Below are 22697 nucleotides of genomic sequence, written 5' to 3'. Positions count from 1 at the left end.
TTTTCAATGGGGAGAGTAGCACTGTTTAGATCTGCCCAAGTCTCTTAATGTCAGGCTCAGTGGAGGACAGGTGTATTCACATATTTGCTTCACTCTTCACTCTGTTGCAGTATCACATCTCAGGTAGTTTCTGGGAAATTTTTCCAAACGCTTGTGAGGGAATGGCAGTTACCTGGAAACATAAACTTTAATGTTCTTATTAAAGTAGTTTTGTGCCTGACTCCCTGGTCGGAGGGTCCCATCAGCAGTGGCATGTAAGTGTGTGTGTGTGTGTATGGTGACATTTGTGCTGTGTGCCAATTAGGCAAAGGCCAGAAAGCAGACTGGCCTTAAAAAGTTAAATGTATGGAGTGGATTCCAGGTGCATGTGTGCTTCTCCACTTCTAAGGCTTTAATTGACGTTTTTACCTCAGTAAATGTACACAGTAAAATCTTGTGAACTTTCTTTTTTGCTTTCAAGGTGACTGTATCAGGAAAAGTTAGTGTAAAATACATTCAAATTCAGGGCGCTGGGAAGATGGCAATGGAGTAAGATGGAGCTGATACTAGCTCCTGTACTCATGGGTGAAAATCCTGGCAGAACTATAGAGAAACAGCACAATAAACCATCGGTTACCCAGCATTTACGAAATTAAAAGACTAGAGATTGTGACCGACGCTGAAACACCAGACGGCAGCAGAGTCAGCTACTGGAGCTGGATCTCACGCGGCCACTGTGCTGCCGCCAGAGCAACAGGCCTGGGAGCTGGGGAGTCAGGTACGGGAGCCAGACACTCCAAGCCCCTGTGACGGTCCTGGGAGACAGAGGAGTCAGGAACCAGAGTGGGGACATTTTCCGCCCTCCTGCCGATGCCATAGCTACCGGCCTGGGCAATGGAAGGGTCAGTTGCAGGAGCTGGGACACCAAAGGCCCCTGAGACGCTGCCATAGAGACGGGCCTGGGCCCTGAGGAGCCAGCTACAGGAGCCGGGATGTTCTCAGATCCTGTGTTGCTGCCATAGCGACAGGACTGGACGCTTGGGAGTCCGTACGGAGGCCGGGACTCTCCAAACCCCTGTGAAGCAGCAGAGGAGCCAGCTATGGGAGCCAGGAAGTTCTCAGACCCTGCACCGCTGCCATAGCGACGGGACTGGACACTGGGGAATCAGGTATGGGAGTTGGGACATTCTAAGCCTCTGTGCCACTGCCATAGAGGCAGGACTAAATGCTGGGGAGTCAGGTACGGAAACCAGGACACTCCAAACCCCTGTGATGGCCCTGGGTGGCAGAGGAGCCAGCTACAGGAGCCGGGACATTCCCAGCCTCTGTGCCGCTGCCGTAGTAATGGGCCTGGGTGCTTGAGGAGGCGACTACTAGAGCTGGGACATTCAGCAGTGGTAGGCGACCAACACAGGGACCAGCGCGAGGACCAGCGTGAGTGTAGGTGGAGATGAAGAACATCAAGAAAATTCAAGGAGTCTACACCACTGAACTTCACAAGGATCATACAACAGAAGTTTACACCATAAAACCAGGGTTTCAGAACAGATCAATTTTAGAAGCAGAGACTAACAAGAAGAGTCTCAAACAATGGGAAGACAAAGAAACAATCCCCAAATGAAAGAAAAAGCAGAAACTTCAGAAAGAATGTTAGATGAAATAGAGGCTGATCAACTATCAGAAAGTGAATTCAGGTACTTCCGCGAAGATGGAGGTTTAAGGTGGATATGCCGTGCCTCCTCATACAACCAAGTTTAGGGACAACTAAATATTAGCATCAGAAAACACAACCAGAACACAGAAAACTGAACTTTTCGGAAGTCCGCTAACAACAAATTCTTCGGCCCGACCGGTAAGGGGCGAAACCGGCGTAGGGTGAGGAGTTACAAAGGAGGACTCGATCGACCCGGGCGCGGAATCCAGATGCGCGAATCCAGTCGCACGGGTTCCAAACCTAGGATTGGACCTAGTGAGCGACCGAGCGACTACGGAGGAGTCAGTGGGGAGGCGGTGGCAGCGAGTTGACTGTGGTTGCCTGGTTGCACGCGGGTGAGGGAGTGAGCGCTTGGACCGGCGGCGAAGGCACCATTTCCCACTCTGACCACGCCCCCACATACAGCGTCACAACCCAGCGACCTGGGAATCCAAGGCGCCGCTCCTCCCACTTAAAGGGCCAGAACAGACCAAAAATGTCGCAGGGAGACCTCAAAGTCCCAGAGATAAATCTAAATGACGAAGAAATAGCAAATCTCTCAGACGCACAGTTTAAAACACTGGTCATCAGCTTCCTCACAGATCTGGTGGACAATAGCCACAAATTAGAGAAACATATGAAGGCTAAACTAAGGGAAATGAATGGAATTCCACAGGAAAACCATAAAGATGAAAAAAAAACTGGGACTCAAATCAATGGAGTGGACCAGAAGGAAGAAGAAAAAAATCATCAAACAGAAAGGAATGAAGAAATAAGAATTCAGAAAAATGAGGAGAAGCTTAGGAACCTCCAGGACATCTATAAACGCTCCAATATCCGAATTATAGGGGTACCAGAAGGGGAAAGACACAACCACCAGTGGAAAAACTATTTGAACAAATAATAAAAGAAAATTTCCCCAATCTGGCAAAGGAAATAGACTTCAAAGAAATCCAAGAAGCCCAGAGAGTACCAAAAAAGTTGGACTCAAGAAGAAACACACCAAGGCATATCATAATTACATTAGCCAAAATTAAAATGAAGGAAAGAATCCTGGAAGCAGCAAGAGCTAAGGGACAATCACCTACAAGGGTCCCCATCAGGCTGTCAGCAGATTTCTCAAAAGAGACCTTACAGGCAAGAAGGGGCTGGAAAGAAATATTTCAAGTCATGAAATCTAAAGACCTACAACCAAGTTGCTCTTCCAGCAAAACTTTCATTTAGAACGGAAGGACAGATAAAGGTGCTTCTCAGATAAGACCAAATTCAAGGAGTTCATCATCACCAAGCCCTTATTATATGAAATGTTAAAGGGACTTATCTAAGAAAAAGGTTAAAGAAACATGAACAGTGAAAGGACAACAAACTCACAGTTATTAACAACCACACCTAAAATGAAAGCAAACTAAAAGGACAGCTAGATCAGGAGTGGAAACATAGAAATGAAGATCTCAAGGAGGGTTAGCAACAGGGGAGTGGGAGGAGGGCGGGGGAGAGGTACAGAAAACAAGTAGCATAGACAGTAGATAGAAAATAGATGGGGGGGCAAGAATAGTATGGAAATATAGAACCAAAAGGACTTGAGACACATGGACATAAACTAAAGGGGGGTAATGGTGGGGTTGGGGGGGCAGGGTGGAGGGGAATGAAGGGGGGAATAGAACAACTGTAACAGCATAATCAATTCAAAAAAATAAATAAATTTATATAAAAAAAAGAAAGTGAATTCAAAGCACTGGTTATTACAAAGTTCAAAAAGCTCACAGTGAACTACCAGAAACTACAGGGGAACTACAATGATCTCTCTGCAAACTACAGCAACATGAAAAAGGAAATGGAAACTGTCAGCAAGGACAAGAGGAAATGAAGAATACAATTTCCGAATTGAAGAACACAGTAGAAAGTTTCCAAAGTAGGATAGGTGAAGTGGAGGATAGGATGAGTGAGTTGGAGGACAAGGTAGAAAGCATCTCACAGAAAGAGCAAGAAAATGAAAAGAGGCTCAGAAAGAATGAAGAGGGATTAAGAGAAATGCAAGACAATATGAAACATAATAATATCCGAATAATAGGAATACCAGAAGGAGAAGAAGAAGAAGAAGGGATAGAAAACATATTTGAACGAGGAAGGAGAGAAAATTTTCCTAATTTGATAAGAGAAAAAGTCTCACAAATCCAGGAATCACAGAGAGTCCCAATCAAGAGAAACCCAAGGGGGCCCACTTCAAGACACATCATCATCAAAATGGCAAAATTCCAAGACAAAGAAAGAATCTTAAAGGCAGCAAGGGAGAAAAAGAAATAACGTACAAGGGAGCCCCAATAAGGTTAGCTACTGACTTCTCAATGGAAATACTTCAACAAGAAGAGAATGGCAAGAAATATTCCAAGTTATGAGAACCAGAGGACTACAACCAAGGCTACTTTACCCAGCAAGGCTCTCAATCAAGATAGATGGCCAAATAAAGAGCTTCCACGACAAAAAAGTCTAAAAATATGCCTCCACCAAACCAGCTCTACAAGAAATACTAAAAGGACTGCTTTAAGGGAAGGAAGGTTAAGAGGGAGACAGAGAGGAACACAGGTACAAAAATGGCAATGAATAAGTACCTATCAATAATAACTTAAATGTAAATGGATTAAATACTCCAATCAAAAGACACAGAATAGCTAATGGATAAAAACATGACCCACACAATCTGCCTACACGACACCCACCTCAGGACAAAAGACCATCACAGACTAAAAGTGAAAGCTGGAAACAAGTTTTCCAAGCAAATGGACAAGAAGAAAAAGCTAGGGTAGCAATTCTCATATTAGACAAAATAGACTTCAAAGAAAGGCCATAAAGGGAGACCCAGAAGTCACTTCGTATACTCAAGGGCAGAGTCCACCAAGAAACATTACCATTGTAAACGTATATGACCAAACATGGGGGCACTCAAATATATCAAGAAAATCTTAGAGGACTTCAAGAAAATATTGACAGCAACACAATCATGTAGGGATTTTAACACCCCACCCTCAAAAATGGACAGATCTACCAAACAAATTATCAACAAAGATATTGTGGCATTAAACAACACCCTGGATGAAATGGACTTATCTCTATATAGAGCCCTTCATCCCAAAGCTAAATACACATTCTTTTCAAATGCACGGAACATTTTCAAAGATGACCACATGATAGGACAAAAAACCAGCTTCAAAAAATCCAAGAAAAGTGAAATCATACCAAGCATCTTCTCTGACCACAAGACTGAAATTAGAAACCAACCCCAAAGAAAAAACCCCAAAAGCACCCAAAAACATGGAGACTGAATGGTATGCTATTAAACAATGAATGGGTCAAGAATGAAATTAGGAAGAAATCAAAACGTTTCTGGAAACAAATGAAAATGATTTCACAACAACCCAAAACTTATGAGACAGAGCAGTCCTGAGAGAGTTTATGGCAATACTGGCCTAACTAAAGAAGATAGAAACATTTCAAACAAACCACCAACCTGCAACACTCGAGGAACAACAACAAAGACAGCCCAGAGCAAGCAGAAGGAAGAAAATAACGAGGAGATTAGACAGATCAAATGACATAGAAACCAAAAGCAGAATTCTAAGGATCAATGAATCCAGACTTGGTTCTTTGAGAGAAGATAAACAAAATAGACAAGCCTTTAAGTAGCTCATCAAGAAAAAAGGACACAAATAAACACAATCAGGAAATGAAAGAGGAGAGATTACAACTGATACCACAGAAATAGAAGGGATTGTAAGAGAATTACTATGAAGAAATGCCAAGAAATTTGAGAACCTAGGGGAAATGGACCATATTTCTAAAATATAATCTCCCCAAAACTCAATGAAAAAGTAGAACACCTGAATAGACCAATAACAGCAAAAAATTACAGAGCAGTAATCAAAAACTCCCATCACACAAAACCCTGGACCAGATGGATTCACAGGAGACTACAAAGCATTTGGGAAGAGCTAACCCCTTCTTCACAGACTGTTCCAAAAATCCAAAAGTGTAAATCCTTCCCTGTTTCCCCTGAAATTCCCTCCCCTCTCCCCTCTGGTCACTATCCCCCTGTTCTCTATGTTATTGTCTTTGGTTATATTTTGCTTGCTTGTTTGCTTTGTTGTTTAGCTTCCTGTTAAAGGTGAGATCATATGGTATCTGTCTTTCACCACATGGCTTATTTCACTCAGCATAATGCTTTCCAGTTCCATCCATGTTGTTGCAAGGGTAGTAGCTCTTCTTTCTCTCAGCTGCATGAAATTCCATTGTGTATATGTACCATAATTTTTTGATCCATTCATTTACTGAGGGGCACTTAAGTTGCTTTCAACTCTTGGCTATTGTAAAATGTGCTGCTATGAACATTGGGGTGCATAGGTTCTTTTGGATTGGTGTTTCGGGGTTCGTGGGGATGGGATTTCAGGTTCTTCAGGGTTCTTCAGGGTTCCCAGCAGTGAAATTGCTGGGTCAAAAGGCAGGTCTATTTTTAGTTTCCCAAGAAGATTCCATACTGTTTTCCACAGTGTTTGTAGCCAGTCTGCAATTCCACCAATAGATTAGGATCCCCTCTTCTCCACAACCTCTCCAACACTTGTTTGTTGCTTTGTTTATGATGGCTATTCTGACTGATTTAAAGTGGTATCTCATTGTGGTTTTAATATGCATCTCTCTTAGCTATTGATATTGAGCATCTTTTCATGTGTCTCTGGATCTTCTGTATGTCCTCCTTGGAAAATGTCTGTTCAAGTCCTTTTCCCACTTTTTAATTGGGTTGCTTGACTTCTTAGAGTGGAGTCATGTAATTTCTTTATATATTTTGGAGATTAAACCCTTGTCTGAGGTATGATTGGTAAGTACGTTTTCCCATCCAGGTGACTCTCTTTTTATTTTAATACTGTTTTCTTTAGTCATGCAGAAGCTTTTAATTTTGATGAGATCCCATTTGTTTATTCTTTCTTTTATGTCCCTTGCTCTAGGGGACATATCAGTAAAGAATATTGCAGTGTGAAATATCTGAGATTTTTTCCCAATGTTCTCCTCTAGGACTTTAATGGTGTCACAGCTTATATTTAAGTCCTTTATCCACCTTGAATTTATTTTGGTGTATGGTGTAAGTCTGTGCTCAAGTTTCATTTTTTTGCAAGTAGCTGTCCATTTCTCCCAACACCATTTGCTGAAGTGGCTATTTTATGTCACTGACCCTTTTGTTGAACATTAATTGGCCTTAGAGATTTGGGTTTATTTCTGGGCTCTCTGTTCTGTTCCATTGGTCTATGTGCCTGTTTTTATGCCAGTAACAGGCTGTTTTGATTACAGTGGCCTTGTGATACAGTTTGGTATCAGGTACTGTGATCCCTCCAACTTTGTTCTTCTTTCTCAAAATTGCAGCTACTATTCGGGGTTGTTCATGGTTCCATATAAATTTTTGAAGTGCTTGTTCAATGTCTGTGAAATATGTCATTGGTACTTTAATAGGTATTGCATTGAATCTGTATATTGCTTTGTGTAGTATGGACATTTTGATGATGTTAATTCTTTCAATCCATGAACATGGTATATGCTTCTATTTGTTTGTGTATTCCTTGATTTCTTTCTTCAGGGCTGTGTAGTTTTCTGCATACAGGTTTTTTACCTCCTTAGTTAGGTTTATTCCCAGATATTTTATTTTTCTTTTTGCTATATCAAGTGGGATTTTTTCTTTATTTCTGCTTCTGCTGATTCACTGTTGGTATACAAAAATGCCTTTGATTTCTGGATATTGACTTTGTAACCAGCTGTTTTGCCAAATTCATTAATTAGTTCGAGCAGTTTTTGGGTAGAGTCTATAGGATTTTCCATGTACACCATCATGTCATCTGCAAACAGTGACAGTTTTGCTTCCTCCTTTCCTATTTGGATGCCTTTTATTTCCTTTTCTTGCCTGATCGCTGTGGCTAAAACTTCCAATACTATAGTGAATACAAGTGGTGAAAGTGGACAGACCACCTTGTCTTGTTCCTGATCTCAGTGGAAAAGCTTTTAGTTTTTGCCCATTGAGTATGATGTTGTCTGTAGGTCTCTTATATATGGACTTTATTATTTTGAGAAATGCTCCCTCTATTCTCACTTTGCTGAGTGTTTTTATCATAAATGGGTGTTGTACCTTATCGAAAGCTTTTTCTGCATCTATTGATATGATCATGTGATTTTTGTCTTTGCTTTTGTTTGTGTGATATATTACATTTACTGATTTGTGAATATTAAACCATCCTTGCATCCCTGGGATGAATCCCACTTGGTCATGGTGTATGATCTTTTTAATGTATTGCTGGATGCGATTTGCCAATATTTTATTGAGGATCTTAGCATCTATATTCATCAGCCATATTGGCCTAAAATTTCCTTTCTTTGTTGTATTTTTATCTTGTTTTGGGATTAGGATGATGCTGGCTTCATAAAAAGAGTTTGGGATTTTTTGGAATAGCCTGTGAAGAATAGGGGTTAGCTCTTCCTTAAATGCTTTGTAGAATTCTCCTGTGAAACCATCTGTTCCAGGCCTTTTGTGTGATGGGAAATTTTTGATTACTGCTTCAATTTCATTCGCTGTTATTGGTCTATTCAGGCTTTCTGCTTCTTCATTTTGTTTTGGAAGATTATATTTTTCTAGAAATTTGTCCATTTCACCTAAGTTTTCAAATTTCTTGGCATACAGTTCTTCATAGTAATTTCTTACAATCCTTTGTATTTCTGTGGTGCCAGTCATAATCTCTCCTCTTTCATTTCTGATCGTGTTTATTTGGGTTCTCTCTCTTTTTTTTCTTGATGAGCCTGCCTAAAAGTCTTGTCTATTTTGTTTATCTTCTAAAAAACCCAGCTCCTGTATTTATTGATTCTAAGAATTGTGCTTTTAGTCTCTACGTCATTTAATTCTGCTCTGATTTTGGCTTTTTGCTTCCTTCTACTTGCTCTGGGCTGTCTTTGTTGTTTCCCTCAAGTTCTTGTATGCATAGGGTTAGGTTGTTTGTTTGAAATGTTTCACTCTTTTTTAGGTAGGCCTGTATTGCTATAATTTTTCCTCTCAGGACTGCCTTCACTGTGTCCCATAAATTTTGGGTTGTTGTTAGTGCATTTTCATTTATTTCCAGAAACTGATTTCTTCTCTAATTTCATTCTTGACCCACTCATTGTTTAATCAATCGATCAATCTCCATGATTTTGAATGTTTTGGGTCTTTTCTCTTATGGTTGTTTTCCAGTTTCAGTTCCTTGTGATTGGAGAAAGTGCTCAGGATGATTTAAATTTTCTTAAATTTGTTGAGACTCATTTTGTGTCCTATCATGTGGTCTATGTTTGAAAATGTTCCCTGCACATTTGAAAAGAATGTGTATTTAGCTCCTTTGGGATGAAGGGTTTTATATATATATATTAGTTAAGTCCATTTCATCTAGGATGTTGTTCAATTCCACAATATCTTTGTTGATATTTTGTTTGGAAGATCTATTTTTGACAGTGGGGGGTATTAAAATCCCCTAGTATAATTGTGTTGCTGTCAATATCTTTCTTGAAGTCCTCTAAAATTTTCTTTATGTATTTGGGTGGTCCTATGTTGGGTGCATATATATTTACAATGTTTATGTCTTCTTGGTGGATTCTTCCCTTGAGTATTATGAAGTGACCTTCTGGGTCTCTTTTTATGGCCCCTTTTTTGAAGACTATTTTGTCTGATATGAGTATTGCTACCCTGGCTTTTTTTTCCTGGCCGTTTGCTTGGAAAATTTGTTTCTAGCCCCTCACTCTTAGTCTTTATAGGTCTTATGTCCTGAGGTGGGTCTCTTGTAGGCGGCAAATGTGTGGGTCATGCTTTATTATCTATTCAGCTATTCTATGTCTTTTGATTGGAGCATTTAATCCATTTACGTTTAAAGTTATTATTGAGAGGTACTTATTCATTGTCATTTTTATACCTGTGCTTCTCATTGTCTCCCTCTTTTCCTTTCTTTCCTTAAAGCAGAACTTTTAGTATTTCTGGGGGAGCTGGTTTGGTGGAGGTGTATTCTTTTAGACTTCTTTTGTCTTGGAAGCTCTTTATTTGGCCTTTTATCTTGATTGAGACCCTTGCCAGATAAAGTAACCTTGGTTGAAGGCCTCTGGTTCTCATTACTAGAAATATCTCTTGCACTTCTCATGTTGCTTGGAGTGTTTCCATTGCGAAGTCAACACCTAACCTTACTGGGGCTCCCTTGTATGTGACTTCCTTTTTCTCCCCTTGCTGCGTTTAAGAGTCTCTCTTTGTCTTGGAATTTTGCCATTTTGATGATGATGTGTCTTGAAGTGGGCCTCCTTGGGTTCCTGTTGATTGGGACTCTCTGTGTTTCCTGGATTTGTGTGACTTTTTCTCTCATCAAATTAGGAAAGTTTTCCATCATTACTTTTTGAAATATATTTTCTATCCCTTGCTCTTCTTTTTCTCCTTCTGGTAACTCTATTATTTGGATTTTATTATGTTTCATATCGTCTTGCATTTCTATGAATCCCTCTTCATCCTTTCTGAGCCTCTATTCCTTTTCTTGCTTTTTCTGGCAGTTTTTTTCTACTTTGTCCTCCAACTCGCTGATCTGATCTTCTGCTTCATCCATCCTGTTTTTGATTCCTTCTACTGTGTTCTTCAGCTCTGAAATTGTATTCTTCATTTCCTCTTGGCCCTTGCTTATAGTTTCTATTTTTTTTTATGTGGATATAGTTTACAATGAGTTCATTGTAGCTCCCCTGTAGTTTCTGGTAGCTCATTGTGAGCTCTTTGAACTTCCTGATAACCAGTGCTTTGAATTCAATATCTGATAGTTGACTTGTCTCTATTTCATCTAGCATTCTTTCTGAGACTTCCTCCTTTTTTTTCATTGGAGGATTGTTTCTTTGTGTTCCCATTATTTGTGAGACTCTTCTTGTTAGCTTCTGCTTATTGAATTGATTTGTTCTGGCTTCCTGGATTTATGGTGTGAACTTCTGTGGTATAATACCTGTGAGATTCAGTGATGTAGTCTCCTTGATCTCTCCAGCTCCCTGGTCTTGGGTTGTCCTTAACGTTGGCTCTGAGTTCTTTTCTGGGGTTTTGTTGTTTCTGGTTCTTTTTATTGTGGGTCCTTCCCACCAGCTGGTAAGCTGATGGCTTCACTACCCATTTTAATTTGTTGTGCTGTTGAAGGTGGGTTGAGTTAAAGGTAGTTCTTCTGCCTGTACAGGGTTTTGAGGATTCTCTTTTACTTTTGTTCAGTTGTTTGCCCTGGGTAGTTTCTCCACTGTTTATTTGCATTTCGAGATATGTCTTCGGTTGAGGTTTGTGTGCTTTCCACTCTCTCCTTCACCTTCTTCTGTTGTTATCTGTTGGTGGTTCCTTTTTTGGGTGGTCTCCTCTTCCAGCGGGTATCCTGGTGTTCACTGCTTCCACCTACTCTTTTTTTTTTGTGATCAGTTGGAGGGGAAGGCAAAATGGTTTATGATAGCTGGAGAGTATTCTATGATATTTACAGTAGCAGCCGGTAGAGAAGAGATGGGAGATCCCCTGGCTATGTACAGCGATAACTGTAATCTTCAACCCAACTAGCCCTTTTTAGAAACGATGGAAAGAATATAAGGCTCTCATTGGAGAGGGAAGGTTTGTGAGTTTGATTTAGAAAGGAGTGAGTTTGAGGGAGGTCAGATTCTGAGATAAGGTGAGAATATAGGATGGTAAATAGGTGTAGTGTGAGAGAGAATAGAGTTAACCACTACAGTATTATAGTTCAGACAACAGTGAAGTGGGCTAAGATCTTGGGGGGGGGTGTTATGTAGTATTTACAATAGTATGTAACAGCTATCACTTACAATAATATTAGAGCAACAATCATATGACAGAATCTATGAGATACTAAGATTAGGGAGTGTTGGACCTTCAACAGTGTGCTAATGGAACACAGGTGAAGTAAGGGACAGTAAATTAGTAATACACTATGAATGAGGAGACAGGGGGAACCTGTCAAGTGATACAATATATCCAGCCAAGGCAAAGAAGACTATACAGAAAGAGGAGGAATACAGAAATACTATTAAAATAAAAGATGTAAGAATAATGAAAAAATAATGATAAAAAATAATACAAATTAGAAGTAACTTATAGTTTTTCTGCTATAGCAAAGTAAAATTTGTCTCTCTGTCTCTACTGTTTGAATGCCCCCTTTTTGGGTCCAACTCTGGTCTTTTCACTGTTCCAAGTTTTTTGTCTCTCTTGTGGGGGGGTGGGTGAAAAGAAAAAAAAAGCCAGTAGAAGAAAGGAAAAAGCAGTAAGTTTGGGAAGAAAGAAAGAAGGACTAAAACAAGAAATAAGAAGAGAGAGGGTAAAAGTATTGAAAGATAAAACAATAATAAAGTTAAAAAATGAAAGATTATTAAAAAAACTCTCTTGTTGGTTTCCAGCTAGCCAAACCATTTTTTCTGGTGTCACTGGCTGCAGCAGTCTGAGGGGTGATTGGTGTGGCCTTTCTCCCTTCTTGGTGTACTCAGCCGGTCTCACAAGCACTCTACCTACAGACCGGCGCCTCTCCCCAGCGCCCCACTGAGAGCAGGCTTTCCCCAGGAATCATAGTCCAGGGCTAGGGGTGCGGTGCCAATCCTGGCCAGGCTTCCCTGGTTCCTCAGGCATGAACACCATCCTTTTCCAGTGTTGTGGGAGAACACAAGGGCGACTCGCAATTCTCCCAAGCCAGGGACCATAGACTCCACGGGTGATTAAAGCCCCCTTGTTTGCTTCCCTTGTGCCCTTTCCTCTCTCTGACACTTTAAGCAAACAGATCTCTCCTGATGTTTTTTCAATCTGTGCCCGGCAGGGGAGGGAGGAGGGGAGCTGATGATATGGCTGTCTACCAAGGACCTTGCTGCCAGCCCTCGGCTCCCAAAGAGTTCGGGGCAGACCCAGCCCAGGCCAGCAGAGGCTGCAGCCTGGGCCTGCGACCCTCTGCGCTGTTCCCTCAGACCTTATGGACCTGCAGCAGTCTCCTTACTGTCTGGTCATTCAGGGTCCGATACAATTACTGGACTTCTGCTATTTTCCTATATGCTGGGTCACTGTTGGCTGTTTGCTGTGTTCCTCCGCAGAACAGCTGTTTTTTTCCCCATGCGCAGGGGGAAGCAAAATCCTTTGTCCTACTCCACCGCTATCTTCTCCATCTATCACGGGCTTTTTAAAACCTGCGATACAGTGCAGCCGCAAAAAGTGAACTATGATATAGTGAGGGAGGACTGTAAATGTAATAGCCTACAAGAAGATAATGATGACTTCATTAACATAATAAATATATCAACTAACTAACTCATGGGCTTTATTGCTTTATATCTGTGTACTGTAAGAATTATTCCTGTGCAGTCTTATGTCTTACATCTTACACCAAAGAGCAGCAGATCTACAATGAGGGGGATTTAGAGATGCCAAGGCTACCTGCACATGAATGTCAGGTACTTAGGGGTTAATGAGGACCAATATCCACAAGGAACAGAAGACTTCTATTGTGCCCTTCACTATGAAAGCCTGATCTAGAAGAAAGACCTTTCTGGTGAGCAAGGAATAAAGTTAAGCAAAGTAAATAGACTTGAGGATCCTCAAGTGAATGTTAGCCCTTCAGTTTCCTGGTCCACCTGACACACCTGAGGCCTCTTGTCCACTTTTCCCAGGGACTTCCTCCAGAATCTCTAAATCAATTCTGTCAACTTCCCATAGTGTCCCAACACATTGCCTTTCTTCTCCAGGGTCAGGGCATAGAACACCTGCTTATTTTTATCACCCTAAGTGGCAACTGTTTGTAGGGGACTCAAAATTTCATGACTGGGAGGTCAGAGGTTTGTGGGGTTAAGACTTGCAGTCCTCCCATTTCCTGTTCACACGTGGGCTGGTGTACACTGAGGAGCACAGACCTCAAGGATGGCCAGCACACCTGCCCCGTGTGGGGAGGGTCAGGAAGAACTTAGAGAAGAGGTGGCCATCATGGCTTTCAGGCAGTTCTTTCTTGGACTGGCCATGTGTGACATCAGGTCCCCAGGTAAAACTTGTGTACTGTGAAAGAGCCTCCCACCCAGTAACCTCTATTCCTGCTGCAAAGGAGCTCAGAATGGAAGGAGAGTCCTTGATATGTGAGAATCTTCTCCTGGTGAGGAACACCACTGGGTCCCACCTGGAAGCCTCCTGGTCCAGGACAGGTCACAGAAGCAGAGCCTCAGATGCCTTTTTTGTACACAGCCTGGGTAGTCACTATGACACTGAGAGGGCTTGAAGCCACTTTTGAGTGGTTGCTTTTTTTGTGTAATTTACTCAGTCTTTACTTTGTCACTGAATCTGTTGGCCTTCCAGAACTCTGGGATTGGGGTGGGGTATGTGCTTGTAATTTGATGTGTAAGACTTTGTGTAGCTTTGGATAACCTTCCTCCTAAGTTGAGATTCTTGGCCACAACACAGAAAAAAGATGTAGCCATCCTAGGACAATGGCGTTATAGCAAGAGTTGCTGAACAAGAGGAAGGGAGCCATCTCCAATGCCCCAGACCCTTTGCTGGTAGTAGGTCTCCCTTGGCAGTTCACTGCTCATTGCAAGAAGTCATGCCATACTTAGGGAACTGAGGGCTGTGGGCAGGGGCTAGTGAAAGAGCAAAGAAGAGGTGCAGCCACTCACATGTGTTCCTGAATTCTCAGGGCAAACTTCTTAGGGGCTCTTCAGTGCACAAGTCGGGGGGGGGGGGGGAGTGGTAACATGCTTTATGGAGTCTGTCCGATGAAGCGCATGGGTGATGTGGGAACCATCACAGATCCTTGCAACCTTCGGTAAAGCCCAACATATATCTTTCCATTTTTGATACTTGTTCTCAAACTGAAAGAAATTTATTGCCAAATAAATTTCTTAATGAGTTGGATGAGGCCTACTTTTGATGTTATATATCCTGGAGAACATCATGTATTGGTAAAATAAGGCCCTTTTACTCACGTTGTTCATTGTTAGGGGTCATGATCTGAAAAGCACTTGTCACTTGATTGAGCAAATGTGAAAAAATAAGCCTGTGGTGCCCATGTCACTGAGGTCCATGTGTTCTTTTGGAGAAGGGCCAAGACTGACAGAGGAATCTGCCACTCAGAATCATTTCTAATGGTTTATCACCCATGGCACATAGGCCCTTCTTTGATTTTATTCAAAGCTGGGACACACAGACCCTCTCTGTAGAAATAAATTGTGTCCTGCAAAACACTGCTCACACTGAGTTCTTTGCAGACTGGAGTGGCACATGTAGAGTCAATGCCATGTAGAATCTGACAAATGACGTGTATGTCATCCATCTTGGTAAAAGGAAACAAGGATGTTAATGCAGGGGAGGTGACACATGAAAACAAGTGTCACCAGATGATACATGAATTGTATCATTATGTTAACATGGACATCATGATCCAGAAGTGATGATGTCTCTAAAGTTTTCATCCCCCTTGTTCCTGTTCCCCAGTTAGACACAGAGAGCTGAAGGAGCCCTGGCATTTCCACCACTGCTGAGGGACACCTGTCACCAGTGTGTCCTGCTGAGGACCGTGTTCCAGGGATTCTGTTTGTCCTGGGATAACTAGTACCCACCCCACCCACCACCCTCCTGTACTCTTAGTTCTAAAATGCAGTATATAGGATTAGAAAATAACAATACCAGTCATTTAGAAGTGATCATAAAACAGGATGTGAAGTGATTGAACAGTAATGATCTTAGTTCAACTAAAAGACATCCCACTGGAACCAGAGCCAAATTCAGAAGCACACTCAATTAGCATTTAGAATAAATCAACATTGCACCTTGGGAAAACCCATTATATTCAGTTTGATATTTGCCTTTGAGGGTAAGGTGGTTTGTTTTGTTTGACTTTGCACTTACATTTTTCTTTTTAGTTGCGTAATTGGAACAACTCACTTTTACTGCCAGTTACTGTGCTGAGCATTGTTCCTAAATTAATTTATTCACCCTCAAACAAGTTGTTTGCTTCCAGCTTTTTTGTACAGATGAGGAAACTGAGGCTGACAGGGTCAGCACCTTGCTGAAGACCTCAGAAGTAGAAAGTTCCAGAGCTGAGTTTGAACCCAGGTAGGCCCTACAATTGGGCACTTCTTCACAACTCAATAAGGGAACACATCCTAAATTTGAAAGATCCAAACAGAATTTTCAAATTCAGAACAATGTGTAAAATTGCCCCATTAGAATTCTGCTGTGGGCAGGATTGAAACTCTACAGTAATCTGAGAGTAGTTGACTTTACATTTTCATATATTTCTTCAAAAACAAGATGTGTGCCTTGGTGTTTTCAGATTCCTTGTTACATCTGTGAGTAAATTTTCACAACTTTATCTTTCAAGCTTTGCCTGTTTGAACTGTGTGAACTTCAGTGTATTCTAGTTGCTGCTGGAGTTCCTGTTGCCAGTGGTGCCCTTATCTCCAATGCATCACAGGGTGAGACAGGTTTATGGGAAGAAATGGTGGTTCACAGGCTGCCCTGCATGTAGCTCCATCACCAACTTTCATCTGTTCTCACAGTTTTTCCCAGCAGGTTATCGTAGATTTCTCTGAGAGGTGATCCACCACCTACATACCATGACCAATTCATTGGTTCTTTTTTTGTTTGTTTTTTTCTTCTTGTTTGAAGAAAATGACACCAACAGGATGTAGGCCTTTATTATTTACTAGTCTTCAGTTCTAGGACAGTTTTAGCTTCATAGAAGATGGAGCACAAAGTATACCCTTTGTATACAGCACTGCTGTCTACCCTTATTTCCAGACAGGCACAGCTTTCCCTGCAGTCAGCATCACACTCCTGGTAACATCTTTGTGCAGACAGAGTGTAATTGTTGAGTGGTGGGATCAGAAGACGTTTAGTTTACAAGAAACAGCCACACTGCCCTCCAGAATGGCAGCCATGTTTGGCATTCCCAGCAGCAAAGAAGAGCAGGTCCCATTGCGCCACAGAGGAAAGCACTGGGGCAAGTGGTGTCGTGTTGCCTCAGCCTCTCCTGCATCCCCATGGTGGCCTGGGCACAGCAAGCCCTCTGCTTCACGTGGCCCAGTCTGTCTCCAGTCACAAAATCATCCCTGTCCCACTGTATGCTGGTGTTTCAAGGTAACACACAGGGGTTCCTGTGTTCCCTACCAGCCCCCTGGTTCATGGTGTCTGGTCTTCCCTCATGCTGTTCCCACGGAAGTGATTCTCCCAACAACACTTCATGTCAAACTCTGTTTCTCCTAAGAGGACCTCCAACATGGTCTTCTGTACCCATACTGCTTGCTAACACCTTTCCTCAGAACAGTCTGTGCCCCACAGGCTGCCTTGGGATGTCTGAGTGTGGTTGGGGACAGGAGGAGGACAGGCCCTGTGCACACTGCTGCTGCTGGGACCCTGATGACCCAGCAGGTGCTATCTTCATTACAGACAAGAGAACTGTCAGTTAAGAAACTTTTCTGCTTGATTTGATGTAACCATCAATACACCTTGTTTCAACCATTAGATGATAGGAGATAGCAAGGTATTCTTCCTGTTGGCATGGAGTTCGCTCCAGACCCAGACACCACTGATATCTTCACAAGTGTCCCATGTCATGGACCTTTCTCCCTCAACTTTCCAGAGTGACCCTTAACCTGCATGCATCCTTTTGCACTAAGATGGACCAGAAGCAAACATACCAGGACTTTGTGCCTGGGCTCTTCTCTGTGCCAGATGCTAGGCTGAGACAGATGAGCAAAACCAGTCATTGCCCACAATTAAGAAGCTAATTATAAGGAGGTTCCCATCAATCAACTGATTGTACATTTTTGAAACTCCAGTTAAGAAGCTGAATCTTGGTGAGTGCCTGCTAATCAAGTGATCATAGTTTTGTAAAACTTTAGCTACAGTTTTTACCACCAAGCAGATGGGCATTGTGCCAGCAATGCTGACGACTGACCAAGTCATCGGGGATGTGACCATGATGGTTGGCATCAGGCCTCAGTGAGGAAGGGAGGGCTGGAAGGCAGGCCTTGTGTCCTGCCACATCAGAGTGGGCAGGACCTGTGAGGCTCACTGGGTACAAATAGCCTGGGCTCCCCCAGCTGCTGAGTCCAGCTGCTAATTGCTCATTGTGTGCTAAAGCTGAACTCAAAGCAACATCAACCATGAGACTGTCCCTGTGTGTCCTGCTGGTCACTCTGGCCCTTTGCTGCTATGAGGGTGAGTATCACTCTGAATCAGACTACCACCAGCCCAAGTAAGTAACCTTTTATGAAGTAGGTCATTTTTGTAAGGAAGAGGGATGAATGGATCAGAATCCAAACCAGCCCTGCTATTTGTGGACTAACCCACTGAACTCCAAAGTCTCCTGCATCAGTTCCCAACACCCTGGAACTTTCCAGAAAACCCTCTCAGGCCACTTTGAAGAACTACCCATCTGAATCCTGACTCCCTGTCTAGGACTTATGTTCAGAAGCAGCAGGGTGTGATAAGATTTGGATGTGCATCATGGTTCTGCCACTCAGCAGCACTGTGCTTGAACAAATGTTCAACCTCCAAGTCTCCTCTCATCCTTGGTTTCCACAGCCAACAGCAAGAGCTGCTGCAATTGTATAGTGAGACAAAGGGTGTCAGAAGCCAGCTCTGGGTCTCATCAGCTCTTCTCCTTCCCAGAGTCTCTGGTGCCAGTGGAGTCCACAGCTCTCAAACTCTGTCTTTCAAACTCATGGAATGCTGCACCTAAGAGGGTTTTTGGAGAGTTTTCAGTTCAAGAAGAGCCAGTGTGGTATGGCTCTCTCAGGAATCAGTCAGGAGCAGCTGTGCTCAATACACCACAGGCCCTGCTCCTTTTCTGGGAATCCACCTAGGATTGGGAGAACCAGTAAAATCTGAGGGCCACACTAGCTGTGGTTCTAAGAGACTTCTAGCCACTCATCCAACAATACTTCGTTGTGTTGTCTCACCCTTGTTTTTGAATATTTCTCTTCCTTCTGGTCTCCTGAATGCCTCCTGTTTCCCCATGTTTCATCTGATCTGACCTCTCCCATCTCTGCAGAGCTGCTGTCTGATCAGGTCATATGGGAGCCTAGCTGGGCACATGCCCTGCTGCGGGTGGTTAAAAATATGGGGGCAGAGTGTGGAGTGGGGATGGAGAACTCAGACTAAGAAGCATGGTGACTTCAGTTCTTGGGGAAATCCCCTTGGAGCCGAAAGCAGGCACCCATTGCCAACCCCACCATCTCAAAGGAATTCTGTACCCAATGAAGACCAGAGGAGCTACTTGTGGTTGTTGTGTAAGCCTCAGATTCCTTTCTGACCTTCTTAGCTGTCTTCACCCAATGACATAATTCTACTGTTTAATTTGCTCTCAAAAGAGTATCTGTCAACATTCCATCATTGCCCCTGCTTCTTTTCAGACTTGCTCCCTGTTCTCTGATCTCTGTGAGATTCTCCTGTCCCACTCTGCTGGAAAGCCTGGTCACTGAAAGGTTTTATCCCACGATGTCCAAGACCGAAGAATGTGTCAGTCTTATGGCAGGACAAACGCTAATTTCTGAAATCCAGGGAAAGTGAATTTCAGCAGAGCAGGAGACCCTTGGAAAGGCCTGAGTGTACTTTATGCAGTAGAACAGCTGAACTCGGGCTCAGTGAACCTGTTTTATAAGACCAGCCCTGGTGCAGCTACATGATTTGTGCAGTCACAACTTCTAGGATTTTCCATTGTCATTGTTACCAATATGGGATTGGACAGTAAAACTCCTGGTATTCCCTGCCTAAGGTCAGGTGACCATGGGGAAAATGTGACTTCCTTCAATCAATTGTATTCCTTTTCCTCTGTTACAGCAAATGCAACAGTTTGTCCAGCTTATATGTCTCAAGTTAGAAGCTTATTATTTGACCCTGCAGAGCTTTACAATATCAATCTTCTGAAATTTCTTCTGCCTAGAGAATCTATTGATGCCAAGATGGGTGTGAAGCAATGTGTAGATTTTATGCCTAAACAGGACAGAGAGAACATTTTCAACGTTTTGGTAAATTGTCCCTTCTTCCTCTGTAGGGGCTTCTGTTCAGCTGAATGGCCAGGAGAAAAATCATGGTGCTACACTGTGGGCACAGGGTGGGGAGGCACCGTGGAGGCACATGCCCCACATCTCATGTCTGACACAGTGGCCTGTGGCAACAGGGTGGATAATGACATGACACCTGCTGAGCTAGACTAAGGCTGCATAGTACACGTGGCATGTTTCTTCTTCTCTGGTCACCTCTTTGGGCATGTGTACCCACAGTGTCCTGGGGAGGACAACCCGGACCCAGGTGGTGATAAGGGCAGAGGCAGCTGCCTCCCTGCCTGGGAGGTTTCAGAGGTCAGAGGGCCAGTTCCCTCACACAGTGGCTCAGTCCCTGGGGAGTGTCATGGAGTTTGGGGAGAGTTGGAGGGGAGAGAGCAGGACTGAATATGGCCCAGTCTGTCTGTCAGTATGGAGGGGTGTCTGACTGGGGGCTCCACCAGCTCTCACAGAGAGAGCCCCTCCCTGTACCTCTGTCCTCATCAATCACAGCCAATGAACAGAGACCCTGCCTGTTACATCCTCTGCATCCTCTCAGGGAGCTGAAATACTTCTGTATCTGTGGGGATAGAAATCAGATATTTACAATTGTTTTTCAAATTGTCCACCCCTTGAATGAAGTTGGGTTTGGTACAAATTCCCACACAGGCTAGAAACTCAGTGTGATGTCCACGTGCTGTCAGGTTGATTTCCTCAAGGACACAGTGCATCTTTTGTAGGCAGAAGGTCCCACACTCCGCCATTTTTATCTCACACTGCATTCACTTTGGAGTGAAAACATAGAGCTCTCACACCTGGACTCAGAGGAAGGAAATCCTGGGCTGCTCAGTGCAACCCCTGCACCTCTCCTGGCTCCATTAGAGACCTGATTCCCAAGGCTGAGTCACTCGGGGTTTATTTGTCAGGCTATAGACATGTTATTCCCTGTCCTGCATGGTTTGTCGTGACTGCACCAGGACTATTGAATTCCCCAACCACTTGGTTCTCCTGCCTAATGGCTCCATGTTTCTTTACTGGGTGTGATGTAATTCTCATGTTGGTGTAAACAGAAGTCCCTGTGAACATGTCATCTCCAGGGGCAGCATGACTGACATCCCCTGTCTCTCTTTATTTCAGAAAAATATAGAGTCCGAATGTAACAAGTAAACTCTAAAAAAAAATGTCTTACACACGAGAGCCTCTGTCATTCAAGGATGATGTGATCACCCCCGGAAAATGTGTAGGTTTCAAAGTCTTGCTTCAATAAAGTACTTGCCCTGCACTTCTCTACCTGTCTTGCTTTCATCCAAGTGTCTGTCCCTGGAGTTGGGGTGGTTCACCTCATGAAATGGCCATTAAGTAGTGTCCACAGTACATTCTAGAGACTCAGTGTCCAGTGACCACAGTGCCCTGAGGGAGGGATCCCAGAGAGACTGCTGACTCAGGAGCAATCCCTCATCCTCTACCGATGCCCAGTCACAGGGCTGGGAAAGAATAGGAGGGTGAGTGGTTAAAGTCACTCCAAAGGGTCTTGCCCCTGGTCTGGCTGAGGGAAGTGCCACCTCCCTGAGCAGTCACACAGTTCCCAACCAGCAGCCCCACAGCCATTCCATCCACATCAGAAGCACAAACAGCCTGCCTGGTCCTCACCCCTCCCTGGATATCCATTCTGGGAAGATGCAGTGTAATTTGTTTTCTGTTCACTTCTCACTTTGTAGTGAATCTTGGGGGTCACCCTCAGGGAAATCTTTGCTCTCTGTACACTCACATTGTTCAGTATACTTGGAAACTCTTCCTTCTTCCAATTCCCCCTAAAGCCACAGAAATAAACACCCTTCTGCCATCTGGGCAACAACATGCACTCAGTTCACACTTACTGTAAGAAGAATGGTCCAATGCACAGTGTCTCTGCCCATCCCACCCTTCCCTTGGGAGCCCTGCCCAGGTGATGGCCCTGACCTACAGGGAGAAAGCTGACTCAGAGCACTGGGCACACTCTAGGCCCCAGGATCAATTTCCAGTGCCTGCTGGAATAGAGCACCACATGCTTGGTTGCTTTAGAGAAGGTTTTTCTCCAAGCGTGGGGAACAAAAGAATAACATGGAATTCTCTGCCCAAATCATAGCATCAGGAGAGCCACACTGACCCTGGAGAGGCAAGGTGAACATCTGTTCCTGGCTGCTTTCACCTTTGAAGGCTGATGGCAGACCTGGTCTTGTCCCACATTGCTCTAGTCTCTGTCCTGGGAGAGGACCTTGCCTTCTCCCTTTCTGTGTGTTTGCAAATCTCTCTCTGCCTCTTTTCATCAAGATATGCCTCTTTTAATCATTTGGAGGTCACTAGGAAATTCAGAATTTCTCCCTACCTCACAATCTGCACTCACATCACATCTGCAAAGGCCCTTGTACCCTGGTGGATAAACAACTGGCCCTGAGTTTAGAATATTGATTTGGTGAGGGGGTGGTGGTGGTTGTGGCAGGGTTTTATAAGCCTATTTCACTTCATCTGCTTCCTGACACCTAAGAGTCCACTAAGTTCTGCCCCCCTCCATATGCCAGCATTTCTTGGACATCTTGGGCTTCCCATCTGCATAACTGTGTTCACTGTCCAGTCCCAGGCCTTTTTTAGCACCTTTCCCAGGTCCTCTGAATAGCCTCTGGGTCTGAGAGGCCCCTCCTGCCATATACCCTCCCTATCAACTTCACTGTGACCCTCCAAGTGGAATTCCAACCTTACTTCTGCAACTTGAAAACACTAGAGGTTATGGGTTTCTAAATGTTTCAAGGAAGAGTACTTATTAGTAGTACTCTAATAATATACTCTGATAATAGTACTCTAATTATGAAGGATGTGTGAAGGAGAAGCTATGACTCAGAATCCAAAAATTAAGTTGTTCACTATTATTAATTATGCCCAAAGTCTTTACAATAAGTGTGCGTTTTTGATCACTTAAGGGAACATGTAC

At 43.3% G+C, this 22697-nt stretch overlaps 1 protein-coding gene across 1 annotated transcript; it reads left to right on the top strand.

Annotated features, from left to right (window-relative positions):
• The first annotated feature begins 17851 nt into the window (after positions 1–17851).
• Positions 17852–20899, top strand: LOC128626484 (secretoglobin family 1D member 2-like). Its single transcript, XM_053659042.1, has 3 exons — positions 17852–17906; positions 19530–19717; positions 20870–20899. Exons 1-3 carry the CDS (start codon positions 17852–17854, stop codon positions 20897–20899), a joined length of 273 nt encoding a protein of 90 aa, XP_053515017.1.
• The last annotated feature ends 1798 nt before the right edge of the window (positions 20900–22697 follow it).

Source organism: Artibeus jamaicensis, unplaced genomic scaffold (assembly GCF_021234435.1).
Source record: "Artibeus jamaicensis isolate MK-2021 breed Jamaican fruit bat unplaced genomic scaffold, CSHL_Jam_final scaffold_614, whole genome shotgun sequence".
NCBI classification, from domain to species: domain Eukaryota; kingdom Metazoa; phylum Chordata; class Mammalia; order Chiroptera; family Phyllostomidae; genus Artibeus; species Artibeus jamaicensis.
Note: the sequence above shows the minus strand (reverse complement) of the source record. Positions and strands in the feature narration are given on the sequence as shown.